The sequence below is a fragment of the Dermacentor albipictus genome, chromosome 4 (assembly GCF_038994185.2).
Source record: "Dermacentor albipictus isolate Rhodes 1998 colony chromosome 4, USDA_Dalb.pri_finalv2, whole genome shotgun sequence".
NCBI classification, from domain to species: Eukaryota; Metazoa; Arthropoda; class Arachnida; order Ixodida; family Ixodidae; genus Dermacentor; species Dermacentor albipictus.
In genome coordinates this window covers 78,679,054-78,697,496 of record NC_091824.1, presented here as the reverse complement: position 1 = coordinate 78,697,496, position 18,443 = coordinate 78,679,054, and the positions used below count along the sequence as shown (strand labels likewise).

Genomic DNA, 18,443 nt, shown 5'->3' with positions numbered 1-18,443 from the left:
TTATCTCTCAAATGCAACAAATGTCATCAAAATCGCTCCGTGGGTTATCTAAAAAAAACGTTTTTGCTTTTTACATGTATTTGAATATGCCGCGTCGGAGTTGGGCTCGAGCTAAAGCTTCCTCTTAAGCACTAAGCTTAAGAGTTCAAGCACATTAAGCACATCTTCTTTTACGTATTTGATTGCACGCGAAATACGTAGCCCGAATTGAAGCAGTCTTCACTTATTGCATGATTGCTCACCTTATCCCTTCGCCAGTACAGTATAGCAAACTGGTTGTTTGTTTTCCCGTTAACTTCCCCGCCTTTCGCACCTCATTTCCCTCTCTCTCTCAGAGCACAGTGGTTGGAGTTCGAAGATTGAAGACACCTGCGAGACAGTTGAAATGGCGAAGTTCAAGCCGGCGTTTCCAATTTTGTCGTACCCTTACTCTAAGGAAGCTAAATCTGGCCCACAGCCTATGGCTACGTCCAACCGAGCATTGAAGTACGGCCCTCCGTACAACTATACCTACATGGAACTATACATTGGCAAAGAAACCCGAAACGAACAATCAGACCTTTTCAGGGGCTGCATAAATGAAGAACATCTGAATTTTTCCATTCGCTCGAACTTCTATTGGGGACGCGGTAAGTACCCGATTGTGGGCAAAATGACACTGATATCTCATGGCTGCAGGCATTACGTTGGGCGACTAATTGTGATCGTGCAGTTGTCGACTGTGGCAGTACCTGCCCGTATCATTTCTTTCACTCATTCATCCACTCATGCATAATATCAATAAATAAATCACTGAAGCAGAAAAGAGAGAAGTGGAGCAAGTGGTATTCGAGCAAGGTGCGCCGGTTTCGACAAGGTGGCGCACGTGATCTCTCAGACACTTTAGGATTTCCATGTATAGAAAGCAGTGTTGATAGTTTTACTTTCACTTACAAATTCTCAGCCGCACAATTCCTTGCAGCAAAAATACACAATCACCGTGACTGACGTCTTCTTTTGGAAGAAAGAGGGGGAGTGCTGACTCCTCTTTTTGCTTACACTCTTTGCTACAGGGCAACTCGATGTCGTATTCGTAGATCTGTGTTGCGTCACCGGTGGCGACCTTTTGCGAAAATTCGTCGCTGCTGACTGAAGTTTTATAATAAATGTAACAATCGTATCGCCGCAACTTTGGCTCAGAGATCAGCATTCTCGGCACCACATTGGTCCATAGCCTTCTTACTCCATAATTTTCAGTAAATATCAGTTGAACGGACGGCTTTCCTAAACCGAGCGCTTCCAGTATCATTTCACCAGTCACTGAGCACATGAAAACGGAAACAAATGATATTTTCATCTTCATATCTGCCAACTCTACCAAAATTTTCGTAAACTTTACGAATTTGGGATCATTTTGCGATTTAACGAACGTTGCATCGTGTTTTATCAAAAATGCTGTGCACGAAAAAGTTTCGCTCGTCGGTCTCCGAATCTCACGTTGGAAGGTTTCCTCTTGTGAAAAAAAGAAATGCAAGAGGGGCGCTTGCTTTGTGCAAGTTGATACAGACAAGTTCCTGAAGCAAGCAAGATCTCCAATACTAAAGGCTCTGAAAGAGTTACCGCGATGTAAAAAAAAAAAATTATCTGCTTGTCAGCATCACTTGTTCCAACATTGCTGCTTCTGCATGCTTGTGTGCAGCGTCTAAAGCTAAACCGTCGTTAATCAGGTACTTGGTATCCCACAAAGCACGTAATCTCAACGAAAACCCTAAATAAGTTCGTGCGACCACCCTCTGTTCCTCCCTTACTTTTCCGCTGGTCTCGTGCCCCAAGGAATTTTACGAATGTTAATATTCGCCGGTTGGCAGGTGTGCATAGTCGCAAGCAATGGAGCGCATCCTTAAACTACATTTGGGGGGGGGGGGGGGGGTCTTCACGACCTTCCAGAAAACGTTGGACCTATACTTGAACACAGTTCCTCCATTTAAGGTATTCTTTCTATAGACGTTTTGTAACATTTGATTAATTTCTCCACCTTTCTTTCCGAATCCCGAAAGACATATGATATTGATCCTTTGTTCTGTCTGTTCATCGATCACCTTTTCGACAGACTGAAAATGGGTTGCGCAAAAAGCGCAGGCTTATAATTCCGCTTTGTCATATGGCCGTCCGGCTCGTACCAGAGAATAACCGGGTCACTTTGAGCGAAAAGCGAGATACGAGCCCCGATAAATTATCTCCCACTGTTTTATCGACCCACTGCATGAAAACTGGGGCAAAGAACTCATATATGAACAAACCATCATAGTGCCTAACCTACACTGTATAAGGTTCTCTGCGCAAGTGAGCACTGCTAGAAAAATAATCTTGTTTCAGCATAAACGAATTCCGAATACGCATTTCTGAAGGCAGTGTTGTGTGCAGAAGTACATTATCAAAGCAGTCACGAAGACCTCCCTGTAATTTCGTCCACAGTTAAATCGCGCCACTGCGCCTGAGCGTTTTGTAGCAGTTGGCTCGCTAAGGAACATGGACGCGTTTAGCTGCGTTTTAACCGAGATCTAGATAAGGCCTTACCATTCTAGTTGCCAAAGGCAAGCTAAAATCAAATATTAGATAAGGCTTGATTGATATATTGGGTTTTCGCTATGGTTCTCAACATCTGGTAATGGCCATTTATCGCCATTAGTGGCCTTTCCTAATTTTTATAGTGACCTAACCATACCGCCAATGACGTCAGCGTGCGCAGTCACAGATTGACAGGTCTTCTTTCTTTTGCGTATTTGCGTATTTGCTTGAAAAAAATATAAAGAAATTACAGGTATTATTCCTTCATTTAGAAAAAAACTTCCCAGTGCTCTGCACTGCTTTTTTTAACAGCGCACGGTATCTGAACTCAGCAGCTTAATGTAGCAATATGTGACGCCGCGAAAAAAGTTATTTCAAAAGTAAAAAACTTTCGTTCGCAGTTGTCTTGCTTCTAGGGCGTGTCTTTCTCTCTGTCTTTCTGACACGAACCATGTGCTTTTGACCAACGATAACTAGAATGAACGTTATATATAAGAGACACCAAAATAAACGAGACTTTAAGATGACCACAGCAACTCTACTTTGTTTAGTTTTTCAGTAGCTCCATGTTGTCATCGTTTAGTTAATTTTGCTGTTTTATTAGTAACGCCCCAAAATGATTGCCGCGAAACGCTTTCCCCGCTGTCACCTAACGTGCGGCATTGCACGTCAATTTCGCAACCATAATGTGACCATAGTTCGCAAAGTGCTAGCCTTAAATGTAAGAGGAACAGAAACATTCATGACGTCGCGGGAAATAAAGATGAGAGGTTTGAGATTATTCGTATGCCGTTCAAAACGAACATGTTATATTAGCAAATATAACAAAAAAGAAAGAGAAAAGTCTTTGCAGATCGAACGCCCTGGGCGAATCGATGTTATGCGAAGGAGTTTGCAGGCAGCTGAGATCATCGTTTGGCCTTCTGCAAAGAGCTACCACATGGATGAACTTGATTCTGTGAAGCAAGTAGTAGTGCGTCCTTGTTTGTAACATTTTTCTCTTTCTCTTTTTAGCCCTACCATTTTCTTATCCAAGCGGAGAAGAGCGAGTCCCACTTTATATTGAAATGAGGGGACCGGATTTAAATAATAATAGGAAAGAAGTATACACGATGATGTATGTTTCGTGGTTCCAAAGAGACCCAGAGTTCGGTTTTGACACGTTTCAGGTGAGGGATGTTTCTTCACGCGACCATTTAAAAAGTTGATCTATGAAGTTCAGGGCTGGCAATTTTCCTTTGACGAGTCGTTACGCTTTCGTGACGGTTACGTCCATTATGGTGTCATGGCATTTGACGCCATTACGATTTTGCGGCAGTTACAGGCGTCAAATAAATGTCTAAAGAACCAGAGAATCCTTGATGCCTGCAAACACTACCTCTTCAAAGCTCAAGCAGAAACCCGCACTTGCAGCTGATTAACAGTGGATGAACTAAGGGTGTCGTTGGATCCAGCGTTTCAGTATTGGTTCCAGCGACATGATGATAATGATGACGTACGCTGATCTTTGAAGCGCGTTATCACACGACATGATCGGGCCAGAAGCAACAGCCATTGCTTCGATCTTTGACATACTTCAAGCCTCCATATCCTTGTGAATGCATGTCTTGCTTGAATGCGTAATTGCAACGTATTTCACGTGTGATCACCTGGTGCGAGTATGTGTACACCCCGCTGTGCTGCGGCATCACTGCAATTCCTTCTGACGACTGATTCTGTCGTGAGGGTCGCGCAAAACGGTGCCCTTCTTTTGCACTTTTTTACGTTGGGCGCCAATTAGTGACGTCAAAGGGGCATTAACCTGTCCTGTCTGACATTTTCATCCTTAGGTTCCAAAAGGACTGCACTGCAACTACTCGTCCAATAGAGGGCGCTTGCCCAACATGCCCTCGTCGTTTAGCTACGGTGTTGAAGAGACTGTATTTCAACTTGATGGCAGTGGCTTTCTGAAAGGCGGCTTTGCTTCGCTTTCATACAAAAAGGTTGGTGCAGTACAGGCTAAACATTAGCCGGATGCTTTTCTTTAACCTTAACAGAATTTTTAGGGATCACTTGTGGCACATAGCACACATTTTACTTATTGAGCTGGATTACTCGTAGAGGCGGAGATTACTTACATTGGAAATTAATATGCATAATTGACGAGATGAAAAATTACTGATCAATTTTTAACTAATTACTTTTGCGCGTACAATAACATAAATGAATTGAGGCCAGTGATATAACAAAGGCACATCCACTTGGAAGAAATTTTGAAGCTAGCACCAGTTTGAGATAAGTGGTGTCATACTGCGTATCGGTGCCATACTGAACGATGTGCAAAAATGCACTTTGCTCCACTTACTTTTTAAAAAAAAACGTTTTTTATATACTGAAGCTGCCACTGGTATGTGCCCTACAGTATGTCCCCGAATGGACAACTTGGGAATAGACGACTTCGATCATTGGGTACTTGCAACAGGGCACCTGTCTCTGCAGGCATGCGCCCTATTAGGCAACTCGAGATATTGAGTAAGTGCAACCGGGCATGTGACATAGGTATGTGAACGTTCTCAGCCAATACTCAAGAACGGGTATGGGTCACAAGGTGTACAAAGACATCGCATAGACATCCAGAACAAGAGGCAAGAATTGAAAAATTCGTCAACAGAAAACTAAGGAAGTCGGCTGCACAGAAGCGAAAAACTCGGCATCAAAACCAGTCGCGTGTAGAGAAAGAAGTGAGGTGATCAGAATCGGACCAAAGCACACATTGAGCGAGAAGTGTTGAACTTCAGAGGAGTGAAGAATCCCGCAATACGATGCGTCGCTACATTGCTTAAATTTCTTTTTCTTCCATCACTGTTACATTTCATTTAGTACTATTAATTCGAGGTGGGCTGTAGCATAACTTATAGTAAATATATACATTGCACATTTCAAATATTTTTTGAAAGTTTGACATAGTCAACCATTTATGCTTTTACTAATGGCGCCCGATAGAATGGGTGGTCCATAGCCTGGCAAGGGAACAAGGTTTCAGGGCCACGAGTCAGCGTCTAGAGCATGTACAGTAGTACGTTTATCTAGGTCAGTTACTCATGGAGGACGCTGACAATAACAAGAAAATTTACTGAAGAATAAAGCTGGTTTGGAGTGCATACGGCAGGCGATACAAAATCCTGACTGGGAGCTTACCACTGTTGTTGAAAAGAAAAGTGTGCAATCATTGCATTATACCGGAGCTATTGAGGGCCAGAGACTTGGCGATTAACAAAGACGCTCAAAAGCATATTAGGAACCGCGAAGAAGTGATGGAACGAAAAATTTTAGGCATAAGGATAAAAGATAGGAAGAGAGCGGTGTGGATCAGAGAGAAAACGGGGATAGCCGATATTCTAGTTGAAAAACGGAGCTGGGTATCCAATGTAATGTGTAGGGTAGATAACCGGTGGTCCATTACAGTTACAGAATGGGTGCCAAAGGAACGGAATGCCATCGAGGACAGCAGAAAACTAGGTGGAGGGAGAAATTAGGAAATTTGCAGGCGAAAGTTGGAATCGGCTAGCGCAAGACAGGGGTAATTGGAAATTGCAAGGAGAGGCCTTCGTCCTGCAGTGGACATAAAAATAGACCCATGATGATGATGACGATGATAATAGGTGGTGTCTAAAAGATAGCGGCTATAATGCGTTTTCCAGCTCTCACGATCACTTCTGGTGCATGCAGCTCGCGAAAGCAGAGCCTCCGAGACCTATTTCTGTTGATCCGAGGAAGTGGTAGCTAAGGGAAGAATTTGGAAATCATTTATATCGAAATCACTATAACAATTCATTCGCCAGATGATCGTTCGCTGCTATTACACAATCGGCCCAAGACTTCCTAGCAAAATTTCCGCGTGCACGAAGCAGTCAATTCGCTGGAACAGTTAGGTCCGGAGCCGACCAATCCTGGTAGCGCAGATAATAAACGCGAAATTGACCGGCCAGTAAAAAACATTTTCTATATACGAACGAAAAGCGCACAAAGTCTGGCCGCACATTCGCTGGACACGTTTCGCCCTCCCACAGTGTTAATCAGGGATATTGCGTACAGCTCGGAAAATGTCCTTATCTACCGAGCATGGTCGCACACAACGTAGCAAAGGTACACCATCATGACTGCAATCTCGAACTCTGCACGGTGTTTTCAGGTGTGGTACGATAGCGAGCTAAAACTCGCAAGGATTGATATGAGACCGTCGAAAGAAGACCTAAAGTCAGAACTACGATCAGTGGGCGACTCGCCTGGGTTTATCTCTGTCCTATTCGACCTGAAAACAGGTGAAGTAGTCTTTATGTTTTCTAACTTTACTTTTTACAGCGTTAACTTTATACAAGGTTAACAAGTTAATCATAATTAACTTCACTGCTGTGCGCCCCGCTTGACGTTCACATCGATATTTTAAGCGTTTATTTGATAATTAGAGTGGCTAATACTTAATAGGTCACGTCGTTTGAAAGTATTAACAAAGATATCAAAGACAGAAGGAGATATTTAGAGTTAAATTTGTTCTTACCGTCAGCTCATCAGCCCAGTGGAAACTGTTGACCCGCTGCCTATTAGAATTTCTCCGCCACCACTTCCAACCTTGCGTTTTGCACCTTTACGTTGAGCTTTCTGTGAATCCGAGAAAGCGGGTCGGGTGTGTCAGAGAGGCTGACATTTCCTAGTGGAACATTTGTATACAGGCGCTAACATGCTCGAAGATAGAAAGCACGTGGTGGGGTTTGGCCAACTTGGCTGCACACGATAAGTTTAATCACGCAGACCAGCTCCGCGAGATGCGCTCGCACAAGCCAACGATTCTGTGTTGGAAGTTTGCAGTCATGCAACCACGAGCCGGAATGTTTGAGTTCACGCGCTCAATCGCCTCGTCTCGACGCATACGGCTGCTTAGGCCTCTTCTCGCCAGAAGCGAGTCCAAGCAAGCGCCGTCGTGTCGAGTTGACTGACCCCGGCCTCTCATCATAGGCGTGCTTGCTGCTCAAGAAAACGAGAGTTCATTCTCAAGGATAGTGGTGCCTACGCGTGAAGATACCTGCGTAAGATGCGTTTTTCGTGAAGAAAAGCCGGCTGCTCGAACTTGTAAATATAGCCAGGACAAGTTCTCGCAGAAAGTGAAGAAGGCAAGCTTGATTCATTTGCCGCAAGTCATTTCTGATAATGGCTTCACTGGCTTTTCGGCTGGTTAGTTGCCCAGTGCCGATGTCCGAATTTTTTATGCTATCTCAGAAAATCTTTATCCCAGGTCAGGTGTTTTGTACTATGCCGTGTTGTTTTTCTTCGAATTCTGCGATAATAACTATGGAAAATTGGCTGAAGGAGTAAAATCATTCGTGTGTCATTTTCAGTATTTCTCGCAGTTTGATATATTCATAAGCGAGAAACAGACGGATGCGTTAAGCAGAAATTAATACATGACGTCGGTCGTAGTGCGACACCATACCATGCATAGGACAATATCGTCTTCAAAACGACATGGAAGGTTTCTCCTTTCCCTAAATTTTGTTCGTGGTGCAATTAAATGATACATATCCTCTCCCAAATTAAACTCCAAAGTAAACAATATTTAAAACTGCAAACTGCCTCCCACAATTTGCAGGTTTGCTATGAAAAAAAGAGGAGAATGAAGAGCAGCGCTGCGTTAGAAAGCTCCTGATTAAGAGGAAGCGTTAGCTCGGGTGTTCCTATCTGAATACGTGTAAAAGGAGAATTCGTTTTGCTCGATAACCACTGCACAAAATTTGACGACGTTTGTTGCATTTAAAAGGAAAACTTAAAACCTAGTGAGTGTTGGTTTCGAATTTTCGATTTATATCGTCAATATTTTATTGAAGATTGGCAAAAATAAAATAATCTTCAGAAAACGAAACTATCAAGTTTACAGCTTTCTAACTCAGCAAGGAAAAATGATATCATAATTCCGCGAATTGCATCTGATAGTACATCTAAATCGGACAAAATTTACACATTATACATGAATGTAAAAAAACATGTAAAATGGAAATACAGTTTTTGCAGAACCATTGCACACAACGTAACAAATTCACGTAAGATATAACTTGGCAAATCAAATTTGTCCTCTTTGAATGATCTAATGGATGTCGTTTACATAAACGCGGTATCTGTTTTTGATGCAGGCTACTAATTTATAAACTTCGTGCGTCTATTTTTTTTAATTTTCGAATTTTCGAAAATTCTTTTCACAGAATTTAGGCCCTAAATCGAAATTACGCTTCATCATTCACTAGAATTTTACTTTCTCTCTCAAATGCAACAAATGTCATTTAAATCAGTCCAGGGGTCATCTCAGAAAACCGTTCTTGCGTTTCACAGGTATTTGAACAGGCCGCGTCGTAGTTGGGCCCGAGCTAAAGGTTCCTCTTAAGCGCGGTTACGTACAAAAATACGAATCCGCAGGAGTTCAGCCCAATAACTTTCACGATAACTGTATTTCACTCTAATGCCCTATCTCTCTCTCGTAGGCTTTACTTATGTTGGAAGCGTTGTAGAATCGAAATGCCTGTTAGTGGACAAGCAGAAGACTCATTTTTGGAAGCACCCTAACGGCTCTCTGAAAACGTCTGACGAATTCTTCGGTATCAGCGCAAATCTGCAATACAAGGGAAAAGTAAGTCCTCTGCACTGTGCACAAAAGTTTTCCATTTATAAGCTTTGACATTTGCGTACTTCTCTAGGCACCACTGTCGCTGGATAATGCGCAAAATTAAGCATTCAATCGTAATCTAACACTCTATAATAATTGCAATTCTTAGAGTATCGCATGTGCATGACTGCTGCGTGCACATATTTTCTATTCAGCCCTCAATTTTTTGCCACCTCCTAAAGCCACGCTGCTTGTCTAACAGGCTACCATAATGGGCGCTGAAGCTATGACGTGGACAGAGCTAGTCAAAGGTGCCGGAAAGTCCTCAACAATAAAAAGGGACATGTCTTTTGCGTCGGTGAGTACCTCCAATTTCACCACAAACCACATACTCCATCTTGCAAGCTTTCATCTATTAAATATGTTTCCGTTAGCATTAAGTTTTGGCCTTACCAGGGCCTGTAAATTAAATTAAATTAACCATAAGGGAATGCAGTTTCTGCGAAAGCTCGCACGAAAGTCAAAGCCGTCAATAAGATTGGACATATAACGGAAAGAAGCGGCACGATTATTTTTTTATTCTATTTCGGCTATTTTGATATTCAGATTTTTCTCTTTTTTTCTCCTAATAATGAAATGGGCCTCCGGGAAAACCACTCAACGTCCGTACTTAGTTGGCCATAAACCCTCCCCTGGCTCTCTTACAGATGTGCAGACGTAGACTGAAAATTTTACTGGATCTGCGAGCGTATGCCAAATGGCATTCTTGCGTACTATGATCAAGCAAGAACCTGATGTCGAGACATAGCTTTGCGTAGGCACAGTCTTTCGACCTCGTGTGCCGGCCCGGACAGTACGCATTACCTGGCGCTGGCTTCTTCAGACGGCGCAAGAATGCACTTGGGCCGGCAAAAAAATTTTATCCACCTGCGCGTAATACGTTACACTTACAATGCACGTTATTATATTATCGCTGCTTATGCATAAATACACACCGTTGTTTCTGTGTCTCAGTCACTCCCTTGACCGTGTTATCGAGGCCCCAATTTGAAACGGATATATGTATGCGTTTGAGGAAATAGCATTGTTATAAAGGTGTTTTCACAAACAAGGAAACGTTCTGCCATTTTTGAGTAAACTAACCTAAAGGTAGGTCGCTGCGGCCGTCCCATAATGAACTTCGCTCCAGCAAAACAAAATCTTTACAGTAATTTTGCTTACTTTCAGTATGACACAAGAAAAGACACATACAGTAATAAGTACGTCTTTTCTTTGATTCAAGAAGCAATCTACGAGGAAGAAGACACACAGGTTTGAATATTTATTTCTATTTGCTTGATAACCATTGCTGGTCGATGCAGTCACTGAAGAGAACAACTTTACAGCTATGTTCACTTTTGCAGCAAAATCGGTCTGGGGAGTTTCCAGACCAGAATGTCACCATCAGAAACTACCTTTATTTCAACTCCTTTGCGCCAGATCAAGATGTATTCAGCCAGCACGCTTGTCTGCCAGAAAAACCTGCAGGCTCGTACTACATAAACTTCAAACGTAAGCTTATAACCTGTCTTTGCTATACTGATCGTTAGTATTGTAACCCGGCGTATCCTGCACAAGAACAAAATGAGATTGTTGCTTTCGACAAGCGTTGTTCACAGAGGTGCTAGCACAGCACCGATGGCTTAGGTACAAAGCGCAGAAAAAGGAAAATTTCAGGGACGCGGTACTTTGCGTAGTCATGTCTGTAGGGCGCGCTGACAGGGTGTAATTCATTAGAGAACGTCAGGTCTCCGTAAAGTTAGAGAAAGACGCTGTGGCATACTTTCACGACAATACCTATCCGCGCATCTCTACAAGCTAGTGAATAGCATTATAGTATCGGAAAGTGTATTGCGACTTATTGTTTCAAGCATGCCAAATAAACACAGGTCAAAGCTAGAACAAATATTTGGAAGATCCGGACTTGTACTGAAAGAAACCCGTCGTGGTTGCTAAGTGGCTATGTGGTGTTGGGCTGTTAAGCACGAGGTCGAGGGATCGAATCCCGGCCACTGCGGCTCCATTTCGATGTGGGCGAAATGCGAAAAAACCCGTGTACTTAGATAAAGGTGCACCTTAAAGAACCCCAGGTGGTCCAAATTTCCGGAGTCCCCCACTACGGTGTGCTTCAGATCGTGATGTTGGCACGTAAAACCCCTTAATTTAACTGTACTGGAAACATGTCAAAAGAAACTAAGGAACATATAAGGGTGGCGCCAACGCTGCGACAGGAGCACTTATAAACGAATAGAGGTCCTTTTGTTACAACGCCATTTCGTTCCTTGTTCTTCAACATTTCACATACACAGAGAGTAACAAATACAACTTTATAACAAGCTGTTTGCCTACTCATGCACGGAAATTGTTGTTGTTGTTGTTGTTGTTGTTGTTGTTGTTGTTGTTGTTGTTGTTGTTGTTGTTGTTGTTGTTGTTGTTAGGTGCTGGGAAAATAGGCTACCAAAGGACCTGCTATTCCGAGCGTCAAATATAATTAAACGACTACGGAGTCTAATAACAACAATAACAAACGCAAAAAAGAACAAACGCAGGTCACTCAAGTATGCAAACTTAACCTGCTACAGCAACCTCTTCGCATTCTGAAGGCCCATCCTAACGACCGCACTAAACGTACCTCAGGGTTCACACCTCGAGCCAAAACTTGTATGTGAACCGTGGACGAATTCCGCATGTGCGTGCCAGGCTACCGCTGGCGCTCTGGATTCCCCTGAAAGCCACTGGCGTCAACGAGAACTTAACGAGTATGTTGTTTTATTTGTGTGTTTGAAGTGTCGTGCGGCTTACTGCATCATTTCAGTTATCATTGTATTCACCTGAAAGTGCAGTTTTTATGGAAAAGCCTGTTTGTCTAATCTCTTTCTCTCTCGGGTCATTCGTGAAAACGCCCGTTAACGTGTAGACAAAATTATTGCAACAGCCGGCGAGATACGAGAAGGCCCGACCGCTTGAATGTGATTGAACGCAATCTTGAACCTCCATAGTACGAACGAGTATACGTTGTGCTAATGACGTGTCTTCCTGTTGTTTTACAGCTTTGAAGGCCTGCACTTTGGACGCTGCCAACAGGACAAGGTTTTTAGCAGCTTTTCGCAACGCACTTAGAATTTCTACAAAGTTGAGCACCATTCTGGCTGTCCAAAATTTTCACGTGAGTCGTAGTATTTAGGCTTTTTTGCCCTTAACCTATGCTGACATCATTTCTATATCGCGCATTTCTTTTTCTTTTGTCTCTCGTGTTTTTAGTTCAGGTGGTACAACGGGAACGGAACGTCAGTAGGATTCACTTTTCATGAAAACATTCCGGGAGAGAAGTCCACCGAGTCAAAGTTTAGCACAATAGCCAAGCAGAAGGCAGAGGGAGACCAAAAGCCTTTGACAGTAAGCTTTCGGCTGACAGCGGCATCTGAAATGAATGTAAGAAATATTTTTTTTTTTACTTCTCACAATCCTGCCGCTACCCCAAAATTTGGTATTCAACCTGCTTTTCTTGTATAACTACAAGAAGCTCCGGAAAGATTTCACATACACGTAACACGAAAATGCTTAACATTAACCGCTTAAGATGATATCGGTGTATTGTGCATGAGATCTGTACGTTTTCAACACTGAAGACGTCTCTATCTGCTTGAGTTGGACCAATCAACCAGCCGTGTTTACTTCACTGATCCTGACAAAGAAAGCTAACCTGTGATGATTCATTAATAAACAATTGTAATCATTAAATTAATTAAATTATGGGGTTTTACATGCAAAAACCACTTTATGATTATGAGGCAGGCCGTAGTTGGGGACTCCGGAAATTTATGCCACCTGGGGTTCTTTAATGTGGACCTAAATCTAAGCACATGGGTGTTTTCGCATTTTGCTCCCATCGAAATGCATGCAGCCGCCGTGGCCAGGATTTGACCCTGTGATCTCGTGCTTAGCAGCCCAACACCATAGCCACTAAGCAACCATGGCGGTAAAAAAACAATTGTAAGTGCCCTGGTCATAATGCTAATTGTGCATTTTGACACAGGTTTTGAGAACGTAATTATCAAGACTGGAGCTGCGCACAGAAGGCATAGCGAATTCTGGGCTTCCTAATACGGTTAGCTTAAATTTTGAAATTATAACATGCCCCATAATATTTGCAATTGAATGCTTTATTAATTTAGATAATTGACGGAAATACTATTAATTATATACGGTGTACATCGTAATGTCTGTTGCCGCAAAAGCCGTGTAGCGCAAAAAACTCGTATCTTAATTTCTGTTACTCTACACTTCATAATCGATTAACTATTCGTCTATAATACCCGGCATAAACTAACACAAAACTTCTTAATTTCCGAATCATCAGCAATAACAGAACGCACTAAGATGCACAATTAATTTTTTTTTTCTACAGGAGTGTACCTGGCAATCATATCTATTTCACAAACAGCGACTCACTGTGCTCCAGCCAACTACAATGCCAACCCCAGATATGGCGGTCTAATCGAAGCGCTACAATTTAGTCTACGTTGCATGCGGTGAGCAATTTTGTTGTTCAAATCTGCAAGTGCATGCTCAGAGCAAGCAACGTCGGGTTGCTCACCATGGAAACTCGTACATGAAGCGGGTAGAGTGAGCCATATATAATACTTGAACCAACTTTTCCGTTCTTTTGCCTGCTTCCCCAAACAGGTCTCATGTCATCGATTAACGCCTAACTGTCATAACAGCATGAATTTACTCAACAGTCTATCGACTGCGGATGTTCTCTTTTGAGCTCATCGCAAGTGTGCCGATAAACAAACCATCGCGCCTACATAAACTCGCGTATTACGTGCAATAAAGTAATCTTGCAAGAGCTGCTGATGCGTCCACGTAGGTTATTACACTAACTGCAACGAAATCTTAGAACGCAGAAATCGCCGAGTCTCAGGTAGTGTATATACGAATAGAGCGGTCTCCATGAAAAAATTTACCTCTGGAATACAAGCGAATGTAGTTGATGGAATACTGCGGAAAGGATGCAACAATGCGAGCTGAGGTGTTGCAAAAGTTGCACGCAGGACATCTTGGACTGAATAAAAGTAAGGCCAGAGCTCGTGGTCCGATCTTCTGGCCAGGCATTGGCAGTGCCATTGAAACGCTCATTCGAAAATGCAGCGCATGCCAGAAATACACGTGCAAGCAGCCTTCCGAGCCTTTTATTTTGTGGCCGACACCCAGGGAGCCATAGCATCGGGTAGGAATCTACCTCTTTCACTTTGCTGGTGATACGTACGTAGTGGTGTTTGATGCACATTCCAACTTTCCATACGTTGAGAAACTCGGCATTACCATTGCCCGCAAAGTCATTACGAAGGTCTCTACTCTTTTCACACGGCACGGAATTCCTGCCCAAGTGTGTACCGCGACCGGGATTTGATTCCGCGACCTCGTGCTTAGCAGCGCATGACCATAGCTGCTAAGCCATTGCAGCAGGTGGTATGTAATCTCATACAATGTCCCAATTCCTGCAACAGCCTATGCAAATGGTGGAGCGGTAAGTTTAAATAAATAGAAACAAAAGCGTGGAGACCCTCAGAATTGCAGCAGTGTCTTAGCTAACTTATCGTTCATGAACTAATGCCTATAGCTGAATCATCCAATGGTAGCTTGACAGCTCTTCCCCCCGAGTAGCGCTCGTCACTGGTCAGAGACAGAAGCTGGGTGGCGAAGTGTTCGCTGTACAGAAATTGGAGCAACACGCTTTGGACAGTTCCTCATGTCTTCAGTGGTAGCACAACCCATGGCACCTGTGTGACACTGGCTCACTGTAGTATATAGTCACATAGTTTACAAGACGGATGGGTTCATTAGCTTCCGTGTAAACATTCTTTGACTGCTGTTTTTTTATTTCACTACTTATCGGTACCTCCGTGGTACTGTATAACTTTTTTGTAGTGCGAGGCTGCTTACAAACTGGACGTCGAATTCAAAAAGAAGTCGCGTGACACAAACAGACACCTTGTTTCTCTTTCTTTCTTTTACGTTTACAGTGAAGCTGCAATGACTCGGATGTCGGGATTTCCTCGTCTCCGTCGACAGAAGAGTCTACAGAAAACCATTCCACGAGTAGAAGCGAAAGGTACCTACCTCCATGAAATTACGCATGCAAGACACACCTCAGTATTTGTTTCAATAAAGAAAATGAAAAAAAATGTGTCAAAACCACACGATAGATGATAAGGTGGGTTCGAACAATGCGAAGTACATATATAGCGCTCGCCACATGCGTTTAGTAGTAAAAATTATGCTTACATAAGCTGCAGTTGCCGGGTAGCGGCAGCTGTAGAATACGAAGCTGTGTGTGACATCACTACACTTTCATACGTAAACTAGCAACTTATTTTATTTGTGTTTCGATAGCGCTATGGGAAGGCCACGCATAGTTAGGACCCCCAAAGAGCAACGTGAACACGATGAGTGGCGATGGGAACAGCAACGTCAATATGCGCAACGGGGTCGTGTTCAGGCTAGGCAGGATGCAGCGGTTCTTGCCCAAAGCACAGGTTGCGTATAAATTTAACTTTACCTAAGAATCTCTAGATTTAAAGTAAGAACGGAAGAACATCAGTGTATACCACGGCAATCACAACGAAGTTATCAATATCGTTTCGAATAAAGTTTTGGTACAGTGCACTTAATTTCTTGCTGTCAATCATTGCATGTAGTGCATTGCTCAGTAGTTCAAGGCTACGTCACATTTGTCTATCGGTTCAGGTGATACCACAGCTTCACTGGTCACCTGTTTTCACAGCGTAATTTGCAGCCCCCCCCCCCTTTTTTCTCTCTCTTTTTTTACTTCTCCGGGCCGTTCTTGAACGCTTTACGCTCATCGCTTAAAATGCGTTGGAAGTTCAGCGCAGTTGGAAGCTTACTGCTTATTACTCACGCTAGCGTCGATTAAAAAAAAGAGTAACCGAATTTGTCGAATTGCAGTTTACAGGGATCGCAAGTTTGCATTTATGCCATTGCAATCAACAAATGGGACCAGAGAAAAAGCCTACCACTGCTAAAGGTATCCATGAGACCACCACCATGATTAGATTATTTCCCGCACAATAAAACTCTTGTACAAATGTTAAATTTTCAGTCCCGGGACGAGAAGAGCTACATCAGTGCCTTTCGACCCAAGCATGTTACATCAAAGTGTTGTGAGCAAAACAGACTCCTGCGAGTGTGTGCCGTACTAAGGCCACTATTGATAGAGGCTTTCAAGTAAAAACTTGTTCTACCTAGGAACCGTCTGCAGAACTGCATCATTGAAACACCTAGCGCTGCGATGCTATACCATGTGTCCTAGCTAACGTTAGCCAGGCTGATACCAAAAAAGAAAAACAATTTCAAAAACACAGTAAAAGATACAATCTATGTGTATTTTTTATCTTTTTTTCTAACAGCTTAACTAACGTTAGCCGGTGCACCCTAAGTAAGGCTAGCATGACATTTAAAGCCGCGCAATGCGCAGCTCCATCATATATTACTCGCTGGCAAGACCAGTTGATTTACACGATGGTTTATGAAGCTATCGCTTTCTGAGCTGCACCAGGAGGTATAGGCGAAACGTCGGGGGAACCCTCGTTGACCTAATTACCTTGACGCCGCTACAGCTTAGCCGTACTTGGTTGGCAGGGGTTCACGCAGAACTCAGAAAGCGATAGTATGGCGATAGCGAGAAGCATCGAAAAGAGCACACGGTCATATGTCAACGAGTAATTTAGAACAATATATATATGTGCACTGCACGGGCACGCACTCGCAGGGTCCGCTTATTTTTTTTTTTTTTTTTTGTCCACGACAGTATTAAACCACAAACAGGAAGTCGATCACACCAATAAAATTAAGAGTACTCCATGAAATTCGTCCTGAAGTCACATTACAAAAGAATATGGCAAGAGAGCACACAAGCACGTGCCAGGGCAGACCTGGAGTCATTTCTGATGCCTACTGAAGTGCATCGCGTCGAAGAAAGTTGCACATGATGGTGCCAAGACAGCAGCAACAATATATTTGGCATCAAGCGTAAGAATTAAACAGCATTACTCACCCTTGCTTTGATGGTTATGCCTAGTAACCGCAACGTGGAACTGCAGTAATTTGTTTGCTTTGTTGGTTTTCATCATTTGGGCACATAAACACTGTCAAGAGCTATTTCTGTGGCCTCCGGGAAAGCAGCACCATATAATGAACACGCTCAACTTCACAACCGGAGGGTGGATAGCACAAAAAAAAGCAATGAGAAGAGTCATATCACGACCGAAGCATGGCGACTGTACAGACCGCACGGTTTCAAGACTACCGCGGAACGAAGAAACGGTTTTTGTTGCCTCCATATCGTATCTTATATTGCGTTGTAGCTAGAATTGTTTTTTGCTTCAACCGTGCCGCACTAATAGGCGGTATGGTCACTTTCACATCTTAAGCGAAGGGCACGCCATTACACCGTTCCAAAAAGAAGTTAGACTGAGCCTCAAGCTCAAAGAGCGTCAGTAGAACGCGCTCGACCTAGCCATAAGTCTTATCAACGAGTTGCGCAATCTCAGCCACACCGGAACAAACGAGTAAACGCTTTCGAGACAGGCTGGCCTAGTACAACTTCCGTCTCGACCCGAACAACCAGACACGTTAGCCAGATATTAGGGCGCGACTCTTAGGCGCCCGTTCCTGCAGCAAGCGTCGGCGTTGTCTCTTGTAACCTAGCGAAAGAACACAGCGAAGGATGAAAGCGAACGCGCCGCAGGGGGAGATGAAAGACTGCGATAACGAAGAGAGTGCAAGGATGAAGGAGGAGGAGCGTGTAGGGGAACCATGAGGCGGAAAGCGGAGGAGGAGGGTATGGCGAAAGCGTAAGAAGATCATAGTGCCGTGCAAGATGGGTTTGCGGCGATGATGGCTAAGAGATGGTGCTAAAGTAGCGCGCGTCGTCTGTATGAAAACAAAGCACTGCATGACTGGAGGTCAGTCTGCGGCGGCTGCTGTGTATTGCGCTCACGCGTCAACCACGCGCCGGCTTTTGCAATCTCCAGGTTAGAGCACTGCACAGGCCCGGGCCGACCCTAAAGCGCGGGCCAGGCAGGGCCGTCCGAAGCGTTTTTCGGCAGGGCCGGGCTCGGGCATGAGGCTCGCTCATTAAAAGGCCTAAATAGTACCTTAAAACACACGCCAACGTTATGCACATGGTCCAAGGCATTTTTTG

General features: G+C 43.5%; 1 protein-coding gene across 1 annotated transcript in view; it reads left to right on the top strand.

Annotated features, from left to right (window-relative positions):
* LOC135916436 (uncharacterized) overlaps positions 1–15,389 on the top strand; it is a 60,783-nt gene extending 45,394 nt beyond the window's left edge. The window contains exons 5-16 of the mRNA XM_065449788.2: positions 336–629; positions 3,562–3,716; positions 4,377–4,529; positions 6,719–6,848; positions 9,054–9,199; positions 9,438–9,533; positions 10,403–10,486; positions 10,579–10,726; positions 12,265–12,380; positions 12,476–12,646; positions 13,623–13,746; positions 15,244–15,389. Of these exons, the coding sequence (XP_065305860.1) occupies positions 336–629; positions 3,562–3,716; positions 4,377–4,529; positions 6,719–6,848; positions 9,054–9,199; positions 9,438–9,533; positions 10,403–10,486; positions 10,579–10,726; positions 12,265–12,380; positions 12,476–12,646; positions 13,623–13,712 (1,583 nt within the window). The 3' untranslated portion in view covers positions 13,713–13,746; positions 15,244–15,389. The remainder of the gene's footprint in view (positions 1–335; positions 630–3,561; positions 3,717–4,376; positions 4,530–6,718; positions 6,849–9,053; positions 9,200–9,437; positions 9,534–10,402; positions 10,487–10,578; positions 10,727–12,264; positions 12,381–12,475; positions 12,647–13,622; positions 13,747–15,243) is intronic.
* The last annotated feature ends 3,054 nt before the right edge of the window (positions 15,390–18,443 follow it).